General features: G+C 37.2%; 1 protein-coding gene across 7 annotated transcripts in view; it reads left to right on the top strand.

The window, feature by feature from the left end:
- Csrnp3 (cysteine and serine rich nuclear protein 3) overlaps positions 1–21,866 on the top strand; it is a 220,441-nt gene that overhangs the window by 119,573 nt on the left and 79,002 nt on the right. For 5 of the 7 annotated variants that reach the window (XM_045147084.1, XM_045147082.1, XM_045147083.1 and 2 more), the window contains one exon: positions 21,362–21,532. In XM_045147084.1, the coding sequence (XP_045003019.1) occupies positions 21,362–21,532 (171 nt within the window). Of the gene's footprint in view, positions 1–2,929; positions 3,208–4,550; positions 4,923–21,361; positions 21,533–21,866 lie in introns of those variants that run through there. The other 2 variants (XM_004651912.2, XM_045147085.1) reach the window with 2 other exon arrangements.

Here is a 21,866-nt window from a genome sequence, read left to right as displayed (position 1 = left end):
CAGTTCACAACTTTTAATATGGCAAAGCAAAATACAACCTCTTTTAAATCTTGGACGGAACTGACCGTTGAGCTGGATCTTGTGTTCATTAATTTCAAACTTGCAGAACCCTTGACTGGTGGGTGTTTACGTAAGAAGAACACTGCTGTTTGCTGCATAATGTGCAGCTCTGAGTTGCAGTTCTCTTGCCAGGTTGCTGACAGAGAATTCTAGGATTTGGGTTTTGACTGGAATGATGCACACATTTTGCAATTGGTCTCAATCCCAAGGCGAGTTTTTGAAATTTAAATTACTTCCTAAATGCACTTCTGTTGTTTAATGCATGGATTAGACAAAAATCATCTCTTTTTCCTTAGTCCTCTTTACTTACTATAACTACTTGTGCTATTAAAAATAACAAATTTAAAAATTATTGTAAGTAATCTTGAAAGTCTTATATCCTATCTTTTCTTATTTATACTAATTGGCAATACTTAATTGAAGGCAATTCAGAAAAGAGAATATAAAAGTATCACTATATATCTCCATGGCATGCTTTCCCAAAACACTTCCATTTCTTGTTTACAGACTTGAAAAATAAGGCCTTACATATTACAATAACCTCCGAGAGTCATTTAAGGCAACAATAACCTGGAGAAATTATTACTATTTCATGATCCACTCTTCCTTTGTCTAGATTTTTCTGGCTCTGCTATCGGTCTTTTAAGTATTTTTTTCTACATTAATGAATTTAGCATTCTCTTACACATAATACATTGTGATAGTAGAGATGGTCTTCCCATTCGAGACTCTGCATAAATGTGGGAATTGTTTGATGCTGGGTGTGGTGGCAAACACCTTTATTTCCAGCCCTCAGGAGTCAGAGGTAGGAAGATCTCTGTGAGTTCAAGGCCACCCTGAGTGTTCATAGTGCATTTCAGTTCAGTTTGGGCTAGAGTGAGACCCAGCCTCAAAAATAAATAAATAAAATAGAAAAGAGAGTGAAAGGAATTGTTTGAATTACTGGCTATTTTATATTCATTACATTTATCTGTAGTTTTTCATTAGTAAGTTATTTCTATACATATACACATATATGTAGATTTCTTCTCCAGTTTGATCTCTTTGCCCCCTGCAGGCCCACACCCCAAACATGGAAGTTACTTGGCTTTCTGTTTATTCTTTCCTTCCATTTGGCAACCATTTTATTTCATTGCTTTGAAGTGGTGCAGTAAGAGAAAAATGGCTGCCTTTTGTTTATTTCCTTGTACATTAACATGATGACATCATCAAAGATATTAACTGAAATGTGCATATCCTTAAAAACACACAGCTATAGTGTTCTTAAAGGAATACCTTGCATGCATTGTTCTTTTTCATGCTCCAAGGTTTTGTAGTTGTAGTGTGTCTCTAGTGTGCAGAGGGAAACATGAATATGAGCACTTTGGAACAAATGCAAAAACAAAATGATGGCATTTAAATATCTCAATATTTATTTTTGTGTTAAGGAAAGCTCACCATTTAAGTCATCATGAAACATTCCAAACCAATGCAAACTCTTCCATTGGCATATAGGAAAATATTGAATAAGTTAATCAAAAGACCGAGCTGTTTAATTACATCAGCTTCTTCTGGATTAAAATTATTTTTAAAAATTTCAGTTGACAAAGGTTAAATTGTAATGTTTTTCTTCCAGAAAGTAAGTTATTGATCAAAAGTGTTATGTAGGTGTGTATATGCATTTATAAGCACACATATATGGATGCATGTGTTACTTTTATGGTGAATTAATTTTTACAAGGTCCTTTAAAAGGCATTATATATCTAACAACACAGGAAATTTATTTTTCTGATCACTCTTTATGGCATTCTGACTTTTCCTTCTGTGTTCCTTATTGTACTTTTCATGTTCATGTCATAAGACAGTCACTGAAACTTGTAAGTATGAAGCTTCCAAATATCAGTTCCATTGGGGAAGATTATCAAAGAGATATGAAATAGATTTTCATTAAATTTTAATAATTAGTTTCTTTTACTCTGAAAAGCCATGATTAATTTTCAAGTTTTGAGAAATTATTTTAGATAATTTAAAATATTTTAGAAGATAATGTGACTGTACAGAGGCATACATATAACATACTGTTTATATCAATGTAATATTTATGTAGCAGAAATTCCTATAAATGTTGAGTAATCAACTCTGAAAATACTTGTTAGCACTGAAATCTGATAAGGTAAGCCATATGCTTTATTGAGGTTAGCTGTCTAAAATAAGTTACTGCAATTTTAAGAATTAATATGAACCATATGTTCTTTAGCTCTTGAACTTGAAATCGTCATTGTTCTTTTCAGTCAGCTGCTCTAGGAGTGTGTCATCTTTTCAGAAGATAAATTAATCACCTACCTCATTTATATACATCAGCTTAAAAAAAGTCTCATTTTCTCATCCTCCATATCAAAAAAGAATTGCTATCTCTACTTTCATTCATATATAGCATGTCTGTGATGGGGACTAAATTTGGGGGAATTCTGATGGCATCAGCCCTATCCTTTTAGTGCAAAAGAAGAAGAAGAAATGCCAGCAATTAAAAGGTTAAAATTTGTCAGATGATTCATTATTGCAGGGCTCTTTTAATTTATAAGAGTACTTTCAGTAACATATGGTAGGAAACTGCTTTTTGCAAGTTTTTCTTCTTTAAATTATTATTTCGCTTCTTAGCAGAATAAAATCTAACTTTTTGAATGCTAGTTCTGTATTTCTGTAGTAGTAATAATAATAATAATAATAGTAAATAAGACATCCTGTGCAGGGATTCCTATAGTTGTGCTACATTAATGCCTTAGAGCAGCTTCCTGATCTGTTATTTCTTCCTCCTAGTAGACCTCAGCTGATAAAAATATCCATAGACACAGGGAAATCAGTGGCACGCCTGGCTTTCTCAGGCAGAGCTCCATGTGATCACATATAGGCAGCCTCAGTGCGGCTGATGCCGTGCAGCAAGCAGTAGGTAATGAGTCTTTGTGCGAGTGAAGCTCTTGTCACGGAACAATAAAGCATATGGTACCAGCAATAAAACACAGGGCTGAGAAATTTAAGAAGATTCCGCTGAACCAGGAAGAGCGCTGCCTTTCACAATGCTGACACATATAGCATAAAATGATAATCAATTTATTTTGGATTCTCCTGAATGAAGAGCGCTAGGACTAAGGCGACAGCCATTTGAACAGGTCGGTGATTTTGTAAATTCCTCCAACACTTCCTCGTACTGAATTTACATGAGGATGGGCTGATGTGTGCTTTGCCTTAAACAAAAACTTTACAAGATATCTGCAGAATGTGAAGGGCGCACTTGAACTGACCCTACGTGATTCAATGCTTGATGTAATCCTATGTAACGGGAATGTTGATATCACTATATTAAACTGGAAAGTTACCTATCTATTAAAAATGTGTAGGTAGAAAAAATGCATTCAATTATTTCTGATCTTTTATGTATGCAGAAATAATATTAAGCAGCATATGTCCAGTAGCTAATGTTTAGTTTTAAAAAATTCTGTACTTCTCTGTCTTATACATTAAAAGATGTATTATTCAGAATGTATTGGTGTTTTTTCAGTACAAGGAAGTTTAAAATATTTAATACAAGAAAAATTTAATAATGATACTAAAATATATTTAACTTAGTAATGTAAATCCATGCTAATTTGCATGTGCTTTTTATTGTCTATGTGATATATCTTTTTAAAAATGAAAAAGATCATTGCCTAAGACCTTTCATTTCAAGAATATTAATCATACACATATGAGGGACAACATAGTACTTTAATTGTGAAAACAGGAATGGGTTAATTATGGGATGGTGCATATTTCCATTGGTTGATTTAAAAATGTTTTCATAGATATTTATAAAATATGTACACATAAGACTTTTATCAAGAAAATAACCACCTCTTAGGTTTATGGATGACAAAGAAGTTTCCAATTCAAATAGAAAAATTGTTGTGTAAGAAATTAGGGCAATAAGTATCTGGGAAATACAAGCTCAATGCTGAATATCTTTGCCAAAGACAGACTAATTTTATTGCTATGCGAGCCTTCAGCTTTATAAGCACACAGTTTAACTTTGCTCTGCATTTTGACTGCAGTATCATTTTAAAAGCATCCTGGGACCTAAATTCTTTACAATTAATTTTTGGACACCATTTAGAATGATGATCTCTAAGGCACTTGGGCACATTTAACATTTTACAAAATTACTGTAGTAACTTCATGTATTTGTATAGTACCTAATAGAAATTTATGCCTGTGAGATGCTGTTTAACCAACCACAAAATATCCTCTTATGTCTGATTATACGTGGAATACATATTTAATTCTTTTTTTTTAAAGAGCTTTGTCTCCAATACAAGAGAAGTTAATGACAATTTTAAATTGGCCTTCCACACATATTTAAATGAAGTATTTGACTACTTGGGTCTCCTTGGTTACCAGAGTCGCTGCAGACAGCTTCTTAGGTGGAGACAGTAAGCAAGGAGAATGAGACTCAAACAAACGCTGAAATCGTTGATCCTGTAATAGACATGGGGAATGTGATGTTGACAGCCCAAACTGTCGCGAATCCCCGTGCTCCCGGGATTCAGGTACCCAGGCAGAACTGCAGTTCCATCCTCATCCCTTACCCAGCATTCCGCTCCAGGCTGGAGGACTGCCTGAGTCTTATGCAAATGAGACCAGCTCCCAGGCTTTCACTGCAGAGAGGAGAGGGGAGGGGGCAGAAAGGGGTTCAGAGGTCACCGAGCTGGCAGAACGCTGGATCAGTTGCCTGCAAAAAATGTGTCTGGGGCTATCTGCAGCACTGTTTTGCAGCAGTTAAATGAAGTGTGCTTTATTTCTGAGTGAAGATTTTACAGCGTGGATGCCTAGTCATTTAAAGTGCATGCAGGTATGATGACATTTCGTGATGCGCCTGATTTTATTTCTGTTAAAGACAAGGATGGGGATTGGTTCTTGACGTTCATTGTAGCAATTGGCAGGGTGTTGCTGGCTTTCAGGCTTCTCTTAAGTAGTTTATATATTTATTTTCTTCATGTTTTCTTTATTTGAGATATGGAGCATTTTTTGTTCTGATGGAATACTTCATATGAGAAACAATTGGGTTTTCTGCTAAAGAATTGCATCTTTTGGGTAGGTTTTGATTTTGGAATGCTGAGTTGAAATATCTAGATAAATATCAAGGCTTACCACTTTTAGTGGATTTTCACAATTTTTAAGAAATGTGTTTTAAATAAGAACTGAATTCCTAGCTCAAGATTTTTGTGAGGTATGTGGAATTAGAGAATGGAGTTCTTTTGTTCATAACCACAAAACATCAAGAAGATAATTTTAATAAGTTATACTTTCATTTCAAGACAGGATTTGATTGTGAGAGTTTTCATTCTGTCTTGCATTGCTAAAATTCTTATCAGAGAAGTCATTTCTTGTTTCTGAGTAAGATTCCACCCTCTGATTTTTTTAATTGTTATTGAATTTCCTTGGGACTTTTCAGACAATGTTACATGAATCCAACATGTCCAACTCCCTGTGACTTTTCCCTTCAGTTAACTATGGGCTGTAAAGTCATCTTCATAAATGTCAGAGGCAGGACAAAAGTCATTTTGTTTCTTATGCACAAAATATCACACTTTTGTAGAATGTGTGATTACATCATAGTATCATCTATCTTGCACCAAACAAATGTGTACTCACTTTTATTGTTTCTACTGTTTCTAATTTCCACAACATATCTTAAGTAAACTTAAAATAGTATGATCCTACTATGTTCATCCATATTATTAAAAAATAAGTATCAATTCAGCAGTCATAGTGATGATGGAGAAAATGTTAGTTCCAATTGCATTTGTATATTACAGGTTGTGTGTGTAAAAAACATTGAAAAAGATGAAGATGCAAAACAGCATTTAGTCATGAAGTTACTGCTTCGTACTTCAACATTTGCATACGATATTTTAAAAGGAATTTTGTAAAGCATACATGCAGAGGACTAGCACATATTTAGAAAGACTTAATTACTTTCTTGGCACTGGAAACAGGGAGTTAATTTTACTATAATGATTAAGACATTCTTGTTTGGCAACAATATCTTTTATAACAAGTGGAGGGGGCAATGAAGGAGGGGGGACTAACCAGGGGTATGCCATTTATAACAGTGAAGGACATTTATTTCAAATATTTATGAAATTCAATTTGTAGTGGTTATTCATTGCCAGATTCCACCCTTTATCACTCTATGGGGACAGTCTGACATTTATCTAGGACACTAAGTTTAATTTATGAAAAGAAATTTGTGTTTCATGCGTTTTAAAAATTCAAGCACTGCCATTTTTCACATAAATACATTTTCTTTTGAAACTTTTGATGGCTTCAGCTAATGAGTATATGTTTAAAATAAATTATTTTCTGTTTTGGCTGATTGGAATATGCTGTCCTCTGGTCCAAACAATATTTGCAGATATTCACTCTCAAGTGCATTATCATGCATGCATATTATAGATTACTATAACACATATACTATGATGCATAACATTGCTTATGTAGTGTATATTCAAGATGACAAAAATACTTCATACTGTTCATTAATACTCAATTCAGAGTTTTTAATGAACATTCTATATCTTGAATTCAGACAGTGCTGGCAGTTTGTGCTTGTTAACCTCTGTGTATATTCAAGGCAAAGAAGGAAGAAAGTACTGAGGTCCATATTAATTTAGTCAATTTAGTACTTTTAATTCTGCAAATTCAACTGCTACCAACAAGCATATTCTGAGTATGGGAATAAAAACACACTGTAGGCAAAGCAGGAGAGCCCATGAAGATTCTTGGAGAAAGTGTGGTAATAGATATGTGTGGAATTGTTGTGCTTCTGTGAGCCACAGGAGAACCATACATGTCCTGCAGCTAATTTATGGCTTTGAATATCCCGGGTAATTTATGTCTCTATGCAAATCCACTCAAAACTTTGAAGTCTTGCATTTGTCTGAGCCATCCTGCTTCTATACAAACCTCACCAGCTTGTATGTCTAAGCGCAGGGTCTGGGTCTTTAAATGTATATGGAAAAATGTATTTATGTAAATACAATTCAAATTAAATTTGATAAGTAGAAGAGTAAATACAGCAATCTAAAAAAAAAAAAAAAAACCCTGAGGGATAAATACTTAGTGTACCTAAAGAAATAACATTATATCAGACTTCAAAGGAATCTTTAAGGATTTTTCAGAACTGAATTGCCTTCTGTCTGCTTCCCAACCTGTCTTTGTCATTATTGGAAACTAGAGACCATATTGTAGGCTTGGAAAGATTTTAGGGCAAACATGTTGTACCCAGTCTAGCAGCCTTACTTCGTCTAAAATCTATAAGTAACTGTTGTCTCCTCCAAATGCATGTGTAGGTTCAGTTTTATTACCATGACTGAATCTCTCCATCTCCTGAACTTCTTTTGCCTGTGGAATAGAAGGAATGAAATGAGCCTTAACATATATACGAAAATGCTCAAAATAATTACTGAGTATTCATATTGCCTTTTGACTGCCAATTTTAGAATTTAAATAAAATTGAATAAATTTTGTTGAAGACTATAAATAAAATAAGACGGTAAAATGATTTTAAGGATCTTATTAGACTTATAGCAACAATATAGTGCTATCTGTGCATATATATGGAAAGTGATCTGTACTATACAGTACAATTTTCCAAATAGTTAAATGTATAACTTTCAGGTTCAGTTCTTTAAAATGCTAGTAGCTTTCATGGGAACAAAATACAGCACACATCATGTGGCATTGTTGCAAAGTGGAAATCAGTTTAGGCTTCTCTTGGCATCTTCATCATTATTCTACCATTTTATTTGCCCATTGTGAAATGTAAAACTGTTGTCCACTAGGCCTCCAACAACACATAGCATCTTATTATTCTACACTTGTTATATATTATTTTATGTGCATTTTAGAATTTTATTTCCTTCTTCCTTATTTAATGTTGATTACTTTGAACATAGTAATGACTCCTTATCTTAGTGCAATTCAAAAATCAATTTAGTGAACTATGTGATCAATTTTTCTGGTATATTACATAAAATCCTAAATCTTACAGGAAAAGGTAAAGAAGAAATTACCATGCCTCCTAACTTCCTCTATGTATGAAACTTCTGACACATGCCCATGTAGTATGCTGATCACAAAAACATAGAAAATAAACAAAATATCGTTATCCTTCTTTCGTTCAGGGTACTGAAAATCACTTGAATTCCAAAAAAAGAGGGCAATTATTGTTTTTGTTGTGGGAAGAATCTGCCTTATTAGACCCTAGATAACCACTTGAAATCACTTTATGTCTCATAGATAAATGATTCTAATAATTATAACAAAAATCCTTAAGACCAACTTTTTAGTGTCATTTGACTAATCCCATTGGATCCAGATAGCTACCTCCTTTTGCCTGTTTTAGGAATTTGAGACAAGTTCAGTAACCACTTCTATCATGCTAGATGGAGTTGTTTCTTGGACATTACTCTATATCTAGGAAAGCGAATGCATCCATATATCCATTCAGAATTCATTTCGATGTCCACATGCATATGCATGGCTTGCATCCCTCCCAGTCACAAACAAGGAACAATGGCAGTTCACCATCCACCAGTAAATTTGAACTCTACAAGTAAATTAATGCATGTGTCATGATACATACTGCAGTATAGCAGTTTAGTATGCATTATTCAGATACACTATAAAAAGCTTTGTCAATGTAAAGGACTGTTATTTCCATGAGCCCAGTGTTGAAAGAGGAGAACTAGCAGTTCCTGGGAAATTGCTTCATGTTCTGGCCCTCTTTGTTTTATGTTTGTTTCTTTCTTGTTTTAGTTTTGATTAAAAAAAATTTTCCTATGTAGCTCAGGCTGGCCTTGGACTCACTGTGTACCCCAGTCTAACCTTGAACTTTCAGCAATCCTTGTGCCCTAACCTTTCAAGTGAGGAGATTAGAGGTGTTCACCATGACAACTGGCTTTTCTCTTTTTGAACATCAGCATTTCAATGGGACTGGGAAATTCTATTTACAACCCTTGGTAATGTTTAATACAAGGCCTTGTAAATTTAGGTCAACTCATAGACAACTGAAAAAAAAAGATAAAACTAAAAAATATTGCATATTGCATTTTATATAGGTGGAAAAAGGTTTATCTTCTGTATATTTTCAGGCTATATTATGGAGTGGGACAAGACTGTATAGGAGAATGGCTAATACCTTAGGTTCAAGTCCCAGTGCTAGAGTCATTCCAAGATGGGTTCTGCAATTTATGTCATCGTTATTCAAGAAATGATAATAAGATTCTGTGGCAGTAGATTTTTATGAAAGTTGAATGGCATGATGCATCCTTAGCACAGAATGGGGGCATTTATGAAACTGATGCACTACATACTGCACCAATGAGGCACCCAACAGGGGCATTTATAAATGATAGCTAATATTAATATTTTTCAACCCAGAGAAGTTGATTCCCTAGTGCAGGACAGCAAGTTGATCTTTAATCTAGTTATAGAAAATCTTGATAGAGTATCTTAGATAAATAAGATGTATTTTACATGAATAGAAATCCATTGGATTTTGCTGATACTCATACCTAGTTTAAACCAAGAGCTAACTTCTAGAATTCAGATGAGGGAAGCAGAGAGGGCAGTCAGCTTGAATGCTTAGGTTCAAACAACACATAGCTTCATAAATACCTCAAATCTTTGCAACTGAAGTTTGATCTTCAAAAAATATCCAGGAATGATTTGGATACACCTTCTAGAACTTTCTAATGTTGTATTATTTACCATTTTTTGGATCTCTCCCTTTACTGTTTTCTCTTTTGTAACTTTGCACAGTTACTTGGTAATCCTTCCCCTTGGCTCCACCAGAATTTCTGTCTCATCTAAAGATGATAAGCCTTTTCATTACAGGAGGAGCCTGGCACATGACAGATTCCACCTAATGGCATGAAAATGCCTATTTGTTTGTTCAGAGAATGACCTTTATGTTACAGATTTATTACTGTTGTAAACGTGTTGTGAATCATAATGATGGTTAAGTAGTCCACTATCAATTGATTTAGCCACAGGGTTTTTCAGAAGAAATTCAGAAAATGCATTTCCATTTTTCTTACAAATTATTTTAATAGCATGCCTAGAAGTGCCTCCTTTTTTGATAAATATACATTGGTGGTATGTTTTGGATATACTATAAGAATATCATGACTCTGCTTTTTGGGAACTTGTTTTCAGAATGAAACTCCTAAGCAGTGGTTCCCCGCTTTTAAAGGATGGCATGACTTTGGTATGACTTATTTCTATAGTGAACAGGTTTTAATTTGTACTGGCAGGGCAGTCAACGAAGCTTGAAAACCCCAGGATTAATCTTACACTACATATTGCTTTCATTAATTGCTGCTTGGTGCAGTGTCAGCTGCAGGTTGAGTAACAGTTGCTCTCGCCTTAGAGAGTAAAATCTGTACCTTGCCTACGGTAGCAGTTCATATTAAAGAATGACCAGAGCACCTTTTCTTACTTGTTCTGAGTTTTAAAGCCTTGATTTTTCATGGTTTATCTTACTTCTAAGGAAAAGCAGTGTCTAGTGCTTAGATGGGTGTGACTGTGAAGATTGACCTTATTTCCTGACATCTACATTAGACTGCTTTATTAGGAAAATAATTGTGTGTGTGTGTATTTAAATTCTTTTTCCTTCACACTAGTCTGATGATTCCTCTGAAGGAAACGTTTATTAGACCCTTTGATCTCTACTGGTGAGTCTAGTTTATTATTCAATCAAAAACTTTCTAAAAGGAGAGAAACTTTAAAGCGCTCAGTAGGAAAAACAATGCTGGACTCCAGTGTGGCCATCATAATAGTCCTGAGTTCTTCCAAATCTGTGTGGTCTCCCCTACCCCCATACTTAATGTAAAATTCTTGACAATTGTTCAAGGAATTAGGTTAAGTACCATTCTTTAGTCCTAGGAGGAAGTGTAGATAAAGTTTTCATTACCTCACTTGGTACTTTTGCTGTTAGAAATAAAAAACAGCTTATAACAGTCATGTGAGCAATTTTCAACCTTTTAACAAAGCATGATCATGTTTATGTTCATATTTTCTTTGTCTTTACTAACTAAACAAACCATCCTAAAAGTTAACTTTGGTGAAGGATTTTTTTTTTTGCTTTTGACTCCCAAACCAGTATGTATTCATTAAACCATTTTTCCAAAGGCCAAATGATGGCACATTTTCAGGGTCAAAAGGCATCAAAAACTATTTTCTGGCATTTCTTATGTGAATACAGATTCCAATGGGGCATAATATAGGAGCATCTTGGATACCCCCAGACAGACATGGAACCCCTTTCTCATTCAGCAAAACAGAAGTCGGTATAGCCACTGCTGCCTGCACACAGTGGAGGATGGGCTGTGAGTAGTTAGGCTCTGACACATAGTCAGAGGTCGCAGTGGTCCCTATGGAGATAATTTCACATCAGAAGTTCTTATGAGTCATGTCTTGTTCCTTGTTTGTATAGAAGAGGAAACTAACATTGCTAAGTAATGTTTTTACTTAGAGTTACGCCTCTTGTGAAAGCTAAAGCAGACAGGACCGTAGGTTTACTGATCAAGGACAGGACCAGAACTCGTCCACAGGAACTTTTCACAGCCATTTGTAGAAAGCAGCAGGTAAGCCAGCAGTTAAAACAGTGCTGTGGGCTGGGTCCGATATGCAAAGCAATTACTTAACCCAGTGATGTTGCGTGGACTCGTTCTGAGAGAAGGACCGTGTCTAGCATGCTGAGCAAATGATCTGGACGCCTGAAAGGTCAGGGTCCTGTTTTGAAGCTCCTGGTGGAGCCTGAGGGAAAACTGAAGAAGGGGTACATATCACCTTTTGTCTCATAATGGGTGCTTACTGAACACTTACTAGCTGAGTACAATGAGTCTAAGTGGAATGAGGTTATGCAAGCGTCATTTAGGAGACATGGATATTGTTTGTGAATATACACTGCAACCTAGAGCAATTCCTGTTAACGAGTCCCGAACTTAACAACAAGGCCATTTTTTTTTTTTTCTTGTGGTGGTGGTGATGTTGTTGTGTTGTTGTTCATTTCTACTTATTTGAGAGCGACAAAGAGAGAGAGGGAGAGAATGGGCACGCCAGGGCTTCCAGCCACTGCGAACGAACTCTAGACGTGTGGCCCCCTTGTGCAACTGGCTAACGTGGGTCCTGGGGAACTGAGTCTCGAGCTGGGGTCCTTAGGCTTCACAGGTAAGCTCTTAACTGCTAAGACATCTCTCCAGCCCAAGGCCAGTTTTTGCTAAAAAACATCATCCGGCAGATAAGAGAACAGTGACCTAAGAGAGGGTGCAATAGGAGATATGTTGGGTCCTTTTTCAGACATGCCACAAAAGTGTAAGATGCATGAGTACTGAGGGAGGGGTCAGCTCAGTGGTAGGGCCTGGGTTTGATCTCCACCCGTTCTGCAAAGGGAGCCAGAAAGAACATTGTCCGAGAAAGGAAAGGAAAGGCAAGTGACAACTTTGTTACTCTGAACTAGTGTGTTCACAGCGACTCAGTTCCCTAAGTTCTGCATATTCACCAGTATAGGGAGGAGACACTCTGATCACCAAAGCGGAGCAGCCTGACCTGGGGATCCACGACAACGTCGTTTACATTGGTGCTTCTGCCGACTTCTCTTCTGGCCAAAACATTTATTTCTTTCCACAAGCGCTCAAACTGCAAATTATCAAATGTTAAGATTTGCTACAAAAGACAAAATTGAAATCTTTGACTCTGGCACAAGAAATTTATACATAACTGGGAAATCCCACAATCATTTTCTCCAACAAAAATATTTATTAAGCAAGAGTGCTCCCAGGGTTCTTGGCTTACACAGACACCTGGACAAGAGAGGTACAGTTGGCTGACTTCACCTCTCACACTGGCAGTCCACCAGCGGCATTTTTCACATTGGTGGTACCCATGGAAACACCTACAGAGTTTTACCTTGTGAAACTAGGGCCAAAATCCTGCTCGTCTTGGCAGCAAGTAAGTAACTTTCTTGCCAAATGGGTGTAGGCCGAGATGGTCCTACTATTGTGGAAGAAGATATGTTTTACTTTTTGTTAGAAAGAGAAACACACATCCACTGTCTCAGAATGTGTTGAGTGAGATATGTTCAAAACAGTGCTTTGCTCTCTATTGTCATTGCTTAAATGACGTAGAGTATTGGCTGATCTTCTAATGAACAACCACAGCCATATGTACTTTTTCTTTTCATAAAAATATTATACACCAGGGCTGGAGAGATTGCTTAGTGGTAAAAGGTGCTTGCTTGCAAATCTTGATGGCCTGGGTACAATGCCCCAGTACCCACATAAAGCCAGATGCACAAAGTGGCACATGTATCTGGACTTTGTTTGCAGTAGCAAGAGGCCTCAACATGCCCATTCTCTCTCTCTCTCTCTCTCCTTCTCTCTCTCTCTCTCTCTCTCTCTCTCTCTCTCTCTCTCTTTCTCCCTGCAAATAAATAAAAATATTTTTAAAATATTATGCACTGTGGTGACTGTACTATAACTTATTGGAAAATATCACAGGACTGTAGATACAGTATTAAGTTCTAATCCTGTATGGCTTAGAATCCTTGAAAGAGTAGGTAATTTGGTTTTTTGTAGTACAGCTCAAGAAATTTTGTCCTTTTCATTGTTCTCTATACCTTTACATCATTTTCTTTGCCCTCTTTCTCCGATTTACAGATTTGATAGCAGTAAAAGAAACACAAATGTAAATATGACATTGAATTAAACATTGGGAACAACAAATAAATAAACAAGCACCAGTATACACAGCTTTTCTCACTGGGTTTAAATGGTGTCTCAATCTGCAGTTTAGAAACAGTGAAGCCAAGATCTGCTGGATTAAAGCTAAGATCAAGGTAGTGGGGAAGAGTCTTTAAAATGACACTTGGAATTCATTTGCATATGGGTGAGGTCAGAGAAACGTGATGTCACCCACTTCCTGGCATTAAAGTGCCCTTCACTTTGTACTGTCCTCACCTTTGCAAGCTACCATGCATGATTGTTAGTGATCAGTAAACTGGTGTAAAGAAAGAAATTCAGGAAACTGATCTGTGAAGAAAATCCAAACAAAGAAAAGCTTTTAGAACTGTGTCTAAGGCTTTGAGAAAAAAAAAGTAACTATTCAGATAGTACGAGGCCTGCCAATAAAAGAATTTCTTTTAAAAAGGCGACGGCTTAATGATTATTTTATTTGGCAGAAACTGCAGTCACATTTTGATTAACAGAATCATGTAAGGGTAGAACATCATAAATATATCATGCTTCATAAAATTGGATATGAAATATTTTAATATACACTAACTTAGTTAACAGTTGTCCACATATTTAAGCACACTTGATTAATGACAGATATTACCCCAAAACAGCAAAATAATATATCAAGAGTTTTTTTTTTTTCTCTTTTGGCTAAGTTCTCTTTTGATATTGCAATAAAACCTACCCACCATCAACTGAATGAGCCACCATGCTCTTTCCTGTTCTGTAGGCCAGTGGATAATGTGGTTGATAATGTGACTGCCTGGCTGTTACTGCCTGTTAAACCTTTTTCTCCTGTCATAGATGAGCTACTCACCAGGGTTTCATCATTGTGCTTGCAGTGGCTGTCACCTAATCATTTATTGTTATTTATTTATTCATCTGCAAGGAGAGACTGAAAGAGAGAGAGAGAGAGAGAGAGAGAGAATGAGTACACCAGGGCCTCTAGCTACTGTAAATGAACTCCAGCTGCATGCCCTCCTTTGTGCATCTCAATTTATATGGGTCCAGGGGAATCTAAGACCAGTTGTTAGGCTTTGCAGGCAAGTACCATAACCAATGGGCCGTATCTTCAGCCCCTCACCTCAACATTTTAATTTGGTAAAGCAACCACAAGAGTCATCAAAATTTCTGTCATCTTGGGTAAAGATACAGGAGAAAAGTCCCTACTCCCCCCTCCACCTGCCCTGAGACCTCATTTAGAGCCTGGTGTTTCTGAGCGCTGAGTGGACTTCTGACTAGCGCAAGCACCCACATATAATGAAGCTCATTGGACGAGAACTTCATTGCAGCGTCTCAAGCATTTTGTGCTCGTAGAAAAAGTTGTTGAACAAATGCAGAACAGGTTATTTCCTTCTTTGAGCAGTCATGGCAAGCATGCCTCCCTGTGCCGCCCCGCCATACAGATAGCCTCATGTGTCTCCATGAAGGCTGCTTCCTGAAAGTGAAAGGATGTTTGTTACTGATATTTGAGATTAAGGGTTACTTTCACTTTGCTTAACTACAACATTAACAATGCAAAGATTAACCCCCTGTCCCAGGTAAAAGTGAACACAGGGGCAGAGACGCTATATTGCTATCATCAGTCACGAGTAACCACCTCTGCGGAATAAGGACCTCTGAGACCACGGAGAACCTGGTTCTCACGAGGCAGGAACACGAACATCTTCCTACAGAGTCCATCCCATTACTGTATTAGCAAATACTTGTCAGGCCAATTTTCCTTGCTTTGAGGTTGAATCTCTCAACTGCCTCTCACCTCTGTGTTTTCCCTAGTTGTTTGGCACATTCATAATTCACCGCAATGATATGACTTTTTTTCATAAACTGGATTTATCTGATTTGTCAAAAGCATGAATTCAGTATTAATGTACATGGTTCCACACCAGAGTTCTTTTTTTTATGTAGATGTATTTTGTTGATTAAACAATCAGGTTACTTCCTTACCAGAGCAATTAGGGTTGTCAGATTAAAATGTGGAAGGTTCAGTGTGAATTTCATATAAACAAAAAATACTTTTGCTTAAGTAGTTCTCACTAATTCAATACTGTTCATTTCTTTTTATCTGAAATTCAAATAAAAATGAGAGTTGAATATTTTTGTTTACTGAATTTGGCAATTCAAAAGTGGCACATGTGCAAATCAGAGTACCTCATGCTTAGAATTTGGATGGAGATTTATTTATTTATTCTTAATGTGAATTTTCTCTGGTCTTTCTTTAGATAATAAAACATTGGACATAAGAGCAAAATGTGAAAAAGGAAAGAATTAAGCATTAAATAATTGGGATAGTAAGGACTAAATCAACATAAACTGGAACTTTTAGGCCACCAAAGGAGCAACATGAACAGGATTACAACATATACCCAAAATTTAGCTTCAGCCATTCTTCCACAAGTTGTTGAAATGTATGTTTTTATTCATCCATTTGATTTGGCATTTTAAAATTGCATTCTATTTGCTTTTTAAAGTATTTAATTAATTTATGCACGTGAGTGTACGTATGTGTGTGTGTGTTTACTCCAGGATCTCTTGCTGCTGCAAATGAATGCCAAGCTGGCTTTATGTGAGTGGCTGGTGAATTGAACCTGGGCTGGTAGGCTTTGCAAGCAAGTGTCTTTCACAACTGAGCCATTGCCCCAACTTCGGATTTGGAATTTTTAGTTGGCCTGGTCCTCCTTGTCATCATCTTACATCCTGACATCTGATACCTTTCTCTTTGATCTTTCCACTCTCTCTCTTCTGAATGTCCAGAAATCTTGTGAAACAACTATACTTGTATCTGTATACAGTTAGTGTCATTTCTTCATCAGTTTTCTGAGTATGTTTTCAAAAGTATGTTTCAGAAGTTTCCTAGTTATTTACAGCTAATACAAACATGAAGCAAATAGTTCATGTTAATTAAAAATAGCATGTTGATAAGCAAATTTTATTAATTTTTTGCATAAAGTATTTCTTAATGAAATTTGACAACTAAGGGTTTGGGAGTAGAGAAAACAGAATCTTACTTAGGCTGAGAATCTGGCAAAGTAAATTTGAGTTGATAAATGAAGAAGATGAGTGTGTTAGACAGGAGAGGAGACTAGCATGGAAATGGAGTTGAACTTATTAGGTCTCTGAGTGATTCTCTGCAGGAGTAACTCACTCAGTGGCCTTCTGGTCAATGCTCCCACCTGCCACTTGACCAAGAGGTTGGACAATTAAAAGGCAGACACTAAAGGTTGCTCATATCTTGGAACATTGAGCTTTAACTGTGAGGCATACCAACAGTTACTGGACCTTTGTCACAGTAACGTCAGAGCTCTGAAAAGAAGAAAAGGAATTCCTGCTGCTGCAGTCCCAGAGACTGATTGCCTTGGTCTCCGCATGTTCTTACTTTTGGTTTTCTGCTGTCGTCTTAGATGGTGTCAATAGTCAGGTATTTTTCCAAAAAAGTGTCTTTTCCTCATGTTATATCTAGAATTGGCTTTTGTATTGCTTGTGGGGGGAAATGGCATTTTTAGGCCAGCTTCTTCTCTTCTTTTGAATCTCATTCATTCAAACATGCCAGATAGTTTATTAGTCAGGGGAGATAAAGCAGTGAATGAGATGAACATTTGCTCTGCCTTCCTGGTGCTTTCAGCCTACAAGAAAAAATACATACCAGACATCGTAGTTGAAGTGTAGGAGAAGTGTAGACTTCATTCATTCACTGAGCAAATGCTTACTGAGCACCTGCCAGGTACAAGGCCCCCTTCTGTGCCATCAGAATATTCTGAAGACAACATCCCTGCCCTTCTGTTCTCAAACTACCAAACCTAGAAATACAGATATAAGTGGTGTGGATTCAGAAGGTATTCGTCAGTGTAGAAAGAGATTAAAAGGCAGATTAGAAGGAAAAGAGTACAACATAGCTTAGAGTCCAAAGAAATGACAGGTGCAAGGAACTGAAAGATTCTCAGAGATGAGATATCAACAAGGCCAGTGATTCAAAATTAGGGTGAAGTTAGTCAAGCTAGGTTGGTGAGGATTTCATAAGCCATTTGCAGGATTTGAGCTTTATTAGAAGGCAATTTGCAGTCACTTAAGGGATTTATTTAAACTATAGGCTGATAGAATCATGTTTGCATTTTAAATCCATCATTCTGCTTGTAACCAGGAAAGCATATTGAGAGCAAACAGCGGTAGATGGAGACACCAGTGAGGAGTTCACATGAGATGGGACTCTTCGTGACAGGCATGGTTCCTGGATTGTTCAACAGTGGCTGTGATCACAGGGCTGCTAACGTGGTGTAGGTTCTCAGCTTTCATATTTAGAATGAGTTGATGCTTGTCTAGGTTTTCTTTGCTCTTAGTGCCACATAAAGCCAATTTGAAATGTTCACATGAAACATTGGACTCATTGTCCACCTGCTTTCTGTATGTCTCACTTATGAAGGAAAAATACTGGCCGTGGTGCTTATGGAGGTGTGTTCGCTCCAGGCCAGGCATTACTGTTGTGACCTGCATCTGTATCTATGCAGCTACATGCTGCAGTTCTCAGACTCTAAGAGAACCAAATGGGCCACACACAAACCAAGCTGACATGCTATTCACAGCGTCGTCTCCATGAGGCTGTGCACACTCTTCACTCCGCAGCAGATGGATGTCTGACATGAGAGGAACCATACCTCCCTTTACCACTCCAATATTCCTAGCCTAGTATTGGGAAGCCAAAGGTCGCTTGTACTTCACATTTTCGTATCACATTTTGCTGTTCACATGGCATTTCTAAAAGGCTTCCTTCAGAATCAGCTCTAACTGCAACTGTTCTCTTAAGTCTATGGGAAGGATACGCTGCCCTGTTCTTACTTGAATGTCTCCATCTACGTTAGACACAGCTCCACCAAGCAACCTTTGTGCCAGGCTGCCCAGCCTCTTTAGCTCTCAAGGTCTATAATGAAATTCCATCTTCAATTCTCAAGATCTAGATGGAAATTACATCCAACCATTAACTCCATTGCTGCAGTTCTTGTCTCTCCCAAATACATTCACAAAAGGAAAACAGAGATCTCACCTTAAATCTTATAAAAAAAAAATGCCCTTTCATTCTTGAAGAAAAGAGAAAGGGAGAAAGGCATACCAAGTACCAGCTTACACGATGTTAGGATGGTGCTCCCTGTGGTCAAACTGATTCTTGCGAGGGCCATCTTGCTTTAAGGAAGCAGAAAGGTAGGGGAGTGAAACATAATAAAGGATGTGGTTTTTAACTATTCCCTTCGCAGTGTCTTATTATAAAATGTGCTTTTTAAACATAGGTTTCCATCTTGCATTATTTTGTGTCTTGGAGTCTCTCCCTTATGAATTACTTTGCATCTTGTTTGAAGTGAATCGTTTTAAAATTTATATCCTGTCCTACTTTTATTTCAAGACTACTTAAAATATCTTTATTCCTCTTCTCCAAGCTTAGACATACATGAACATTTTATGCATTTCATACTCTTTAAGATCAAGGAAATAATAAGCTATATGAATACTGGTAAAATGAGAGTTAGGATAGAGATTTTCTTCTTGGATGACTGGACTGGGTCTATCACCTATCTCCACAGTTAATAGGACACTGAGACAGAAGATGCGGATTAATGAAAAACAGGAAGTGACATTAATTTGGGAGCATTTTCTATTTAATCAAGCTGAAGCAGGATGGACACTTTCTCTGTGACAGCAGGGAACTTGCTTTAACTCTCTTTTGTGTTGTGTTCTCTACTCAAGAAGCTAAGAATACCAGCTACTCAACACATGCTGAGATGAATGATTCAATTGAAATTAAGAATAAATTCTTACGTCCCATAAATTGTTGTATTTATGTATAATTTTATGAAACATCACATGAGGGATGGCCAGAGATTTTGACTAGATACTGAGTGCATGGTTCTTTGTCTCTATTGCTGATGTGGACACACCCAAGTAAAGTAAAAATCCACAGAGAGAGCTGCTGGAACACAGACTAGAAAACTTTGACAAGTGGTCATCAAAGTTGAGTATGTAGTGGAATTTCTTGGCTGCTTCACAAAAGCAGTGTTGGGCCCAAATTCTGGTTATTTCTGACATGTAGGCCTCGCCTGAGAGCTGATCATTTGCATGTCTCACCGTCTCCCTCCAGGCTGGTACTGCTGCGAAACCTGCAGATAGAGATAGTGGACTGTAAGAACCACTGAATTAGATCAGGAAGAGCTGACCCAGCTCTAGGGATCTGAGCCGGCTGCTGCCTCTGTGATCTGCACGGAGAAGGGATGGTTTTAGAGATTTCTGAGAGCAGTTCTGAGATCGTGTAACTGAGTGGGACTCAGAATAATTTTAAGGGACTTGCTTCCTCTTGATCTGCAGGACTGATAGCTGTACTCCCTGCAGCAAGAGAGAGAATGGTTTCACGAACTCACATGAGAGTTAGTCGGCTGACATAAGTGGAAGATAGAATTCATGGAATAAACTTACTAATACTTTCAGTTACATTAACCTAATTTCTCAAAGTAAGTTTTGTGTGTGTGTGTGTGTGTGTGTGTGATCTATTCCTTAAAATACTCTTATGTTGAAAAGAGTTTACGTCCTTTAGCTGATTATATGTTTCAAGGTAAAATGGGAATAGTGGAGAAAGGGCAGCTCAAAGAGGGGAAAGCCCATTCAGGCAAGGCAAGTGGTTTAAAGTCAAATTAATTTTATCCCCAAGGTAAAGAGCCTTAGGAAGTTGCCTGAACATTACAACCAGCTAGCATAAGGACAAATTTCACCTTGTTGTATGGGAAACCATCTAAAATTCAGAGTTGATTTCCTAGGCCTCATTGTGCTCAGCTAATGAGAGAGAGAGAGAGAGAGAGAGAGAGAGAGAGAGAGAGAGAGAGAGAGAACATGTACATGTGTGTGTAGGACAATCTTGGGGTGTCAATCTTTGGAATTCTGACTCCTTCTCCAATTGCCAGAGGTGTGTTGAGATTGCAGACTCATGCCCCACTTTACATCTGCCTTTATGTGGCTTCTAGGGATCTGAACACCAGTGGTCAGGCTTGCATCACAAGTACTTTTTACCACTGAGCCATTTCGCCAGCCCTCATTAGCTTTCTAGAATGTGAAAACTTAAGTATGTGTTTTTATATTCCATTTATTACTTCTTCCAGATGAATTTTATATAATACAGTAATCATTTTAGATGTTGGGGAACATTGGCACTTGTTTTCTTTACAGACTTTTATGGACTCATGTGGATTTTATCTTTGCTAGTAAAACATCATATGGTGTTATATCTAATTGAATTATGTCTTTAAAAATAATAGAATCATCTTGGTAACCAAAGGGTCAAAGACTTCCTTTTCATGTCATTGGATTTTTGCTAAGTTGAAAATAGGGGGGAAAATTCATTTCCAGGGAAAACTAGCTCAGCTATATATATAAAGCCACAAAAAGTGCCTCTGGAGACCTTGGCTACGCAGTCAGTGGTCATACTTCAATGCTCGGTTGCTCATTCCTGTTGCAGGTACATGTAACATCGCTGCAGCTATGAGTGGAATTTTAAAGAGGAAGTTTGAAGAAGTGGATGGCTCCTCGCCCTGCTCCTCTGTGCGGGAATCCGATGATGAAGTTTCCAGCAGTGAAAGTGCTGACAGCGGGGACAGTGTCAATCCATCCACTTCTAATCATCTCACCCGTGAGTACTGAAACTGTACCTGGAGCCGGCTGCTTCTATACAGACCGGAATACTGTCATCTTAGTCACTTTTATTTTTGTGTTTATTGCCAGATGTGCATTAAATATTTTTCTTATCCATGAGATAGAAATATTAACTTCAAATGAGAGACTTGAGGTACCTCAGTGGACTCCTTCATTTAGATAACCTTTGGCAATGTATTACTTGGTCATGTTAACTCATTGAGTCAATGATTCAGTGAATTTGGTCCTTTCAGTATTACTCCTCTTTCAAGGAAGCATGCCACATGCTGAGAATCAATGAGCAGTCAGGGAATAAACAAGGTTAGACAATA

This window comes from Jaculus jaculus, chromosome 4 (assembly GCF_020740685.1).
Source record: "Jaculus jaculus isolate mJacJac1 chromosome 4, mJacJac1.mat.Y.cur, whole genome shotgun sequence".
In the NCBI taxonomy this organism is placed as follows: domain Eukaryota; kingdom Metazoa; phylum Chordata; class Mammalia; order Rodentia; family Dipodidae; genus Jaculus; species Jaculus jaculus.
The sequence above is the reverse complement of the archived record's forward strand: the minus strand, read 5'-3'. Positions and strand labels throughout refer to the sequence as shown.